The 2,136-nt window shown below is 70.9% G+C and overlaps 1 protein-coding gene across 1 annotated transcript in view; it reads right to left on the bottom strand.

The window, feature by feature from the left end:
- STIM1 (stromal interaction molecule 1) overlaps positions 1-2,136 on the bottom strand; it is a 61,044-nt gene that overhangs the window by 1,961 nt on the left and 56,947 nt on the right. Inside the window, exon 13 of the mRNA XM_026048018.1 lies at positions 10-58. Coding sequence (XP_025903803.1) covers positions 10-58 — 49 coding nt within the window. The remainder of the gene's footprint in view (positions 1-9; positions 59-2,136) is intronic.

Raw genomic sequence — 2,136 nt, 5'->3', positions numbered from 1 at the left:
GCGCGGCGCCTCGCTCGCCGGCGGCAGGCACGTGTCGGAGTCGCAGCGCGTCAGGTCTCTGCGGTGGGCAAGGGCGGAGAGCGTTAGAGGGCAGGGCGGGCGCGGGGAGGCCGCGGCGCGACGGGGCGATGCCCCCCGGGCACGGGGATCCCCCCGCGGGCACCGCCGGATCCGCTCCGCACCCCGGATCCGCTCCTTCCCAGCCCAAAACCGGTTCCTTCCCCAGTCTCCGAATCCCGCTGGGAGCCGCGTCCTGTGCGGGAGCAGCAGGAGCCCGTCTGGCCTCCGGAGGCCGAGGCCGGGGCCTCCCGCGGGGTTTGTGCTGCTGCTCGCGGCGGTGCCAGGGCGCGGGATTCACCGGGCGGTTGCGAGCGCTGCCCCCCGTGCCCCACGCGGTGCCCACGGGGGGAAGGCAGCGGGCAGAGGGAGGCCGCGGGCGCACGGGCTCCGAGCGCGGGCCGGCTCCGGCACGGCCGCAGCTCCCGCCGCGCTCCAGAGGCAGGAAAGGGGGGAAATCAGGAGTGAGGCCATGCAGGGCACAGGGAGACAAGTGTCCGCGGCAGCCTCCCCACCGGAGCAGGAAGGGCGGCATTCCCGATGGAGAGCAGGGCCCTGCATGGGATCCCAAAGCACTGGGGAGTGGGAAGGGCGGCATTCCCGATGGAGAGCAGGGCCCTGCGTGGGATCCCAGAGCACCCGGGAAGGGCGGCATTCCCGATGGAGAGCAGGGCCCTGCATGGGATCCTGGAGTACCCAGGAAGGGCGGCATTCCCGATGGAGAGCAGGGCCCTGAGTGGGATCCCGGTGCGTGGGCAGTGGGAAGGGCAGCATTCCCGATAGAGAGCAGGGCCCTGTGCGGGATCCCGGAGCACCTGGGAAGGGCGGCATTCCTGATGGAGAGCAGGGCCCTGTGCGGGATCCCGGAGCACCCGGGAAGGGCAGCATTCCCAATGGAGAGCAGGGCCCTGCGCAGGATCCCGGAGCACCCGGGAAGCGGGGTGACATTCCCGATGGAAAGCAGGGCCCTGCGTGGGATCCCAGAGCACCCTGGCAGCGGGAAGGGTGGCATTCCCGATGGAGAGCAGGGCCCTGCGTGGGATCCTGGAGCACCCTGGCAGCGGGAAGGGCGGCATTCCCGATGGAGAGCAGGGCCCTGCGTGGGATCCCGGAGTGCCCGGGAAGGGCAGCATTCCCGATGGAGAGCAGGGCCCTGCACGGGATCCTGGAGTGCCCGGGAAGGGCAGCATTCCCAAGGGAGAGCAGGGCCCTGCACGGGATCCCGGAGCACCCTGGCAGTGGGAAGGGCGGCATTCCGGATGGAGAGCAGGGCCCTGCGCGGGATCCCAGTGCCCAGCCCACCACAGGCTTCCATAGGGCAGCCAGGGCAGCCGGATGAACCGCAGCCAAACACCCGTGAGGCCGACGGGCTCCAGCACGAGCCTCCTCGGAGGCAGCTCCGGAGGGCGGGAAGCGGCTCCGGAGGGCGGGAACGCGGCGGAGACACAGCTGCCATCGCCGACCCCGGCTCCTTCCCTCTCGCAACACCAGGAATTCCTTCTTCCCCCCGGCCAGTTCCCCACCGATGAGATTCCTGGCATTCCCGCGACCTCTCCAGAAGGGGCTCCGTGCCACTCGCTCCCGCCGTTCATTCCCGCAATAAAGAGCTGGGAAGTTCCCGCTTCCCAAGGCCAGGAGCACGAGGCCGGTTCCGCTCCTGCTGCCGGGGCCAGCCCAGGCCGAGCGGCTCCCGAAGCGGAGGGGAGCGGAGGGGAACTCGGCTCCCTCTCCCACTGCTCCCGCTCCGAGCCGGGGTTAGCGCAGCCCACGGAGAGGGCGACACCGGGAATCACCCCCTGGAACGGGGGGATCCCGCCCGGACCGCACGCTGGGGATCCCATCTCCTCTCCCACCGCGTGATCCCGTGGGAGGAAGGAGTGAGGAGATCCCTGCGGCGATGGGAAGCAGAGCCTGGGGACACACAATGTGTCCCCTGTCCCAGCGCCGCTCCGCTCCTTGGGACCCTCCTCGCAGCAACGGGACCCTCCTCTACCTCAGAGCCACCAGGGGACACCCGCGTAGGGTCCCTCTTGGTCACGGCTGCGTCACCGGGAGCAGGGGACACCCACGTAGGGTCCC

Source organism: Nothoprocta perdicaria, unplaced genomic scaffold (assembly GCF_003342845.1).
Source record: "Nothoprocta perdicaria isolate Ctin4 unplaced genomic scaffold, notPer1 scaffold_504, whole genome shotgun sequence".
Lineage (NCBI taxonomy): Eukaryota > Metazoa > Chordata > Aves > Tinamiformes > Tinamidae > Nothoprocta > Nothoprocta perdicaria.
This window is presented reverse-complemented; position numbering and strand designations above follow the sequence as displayed.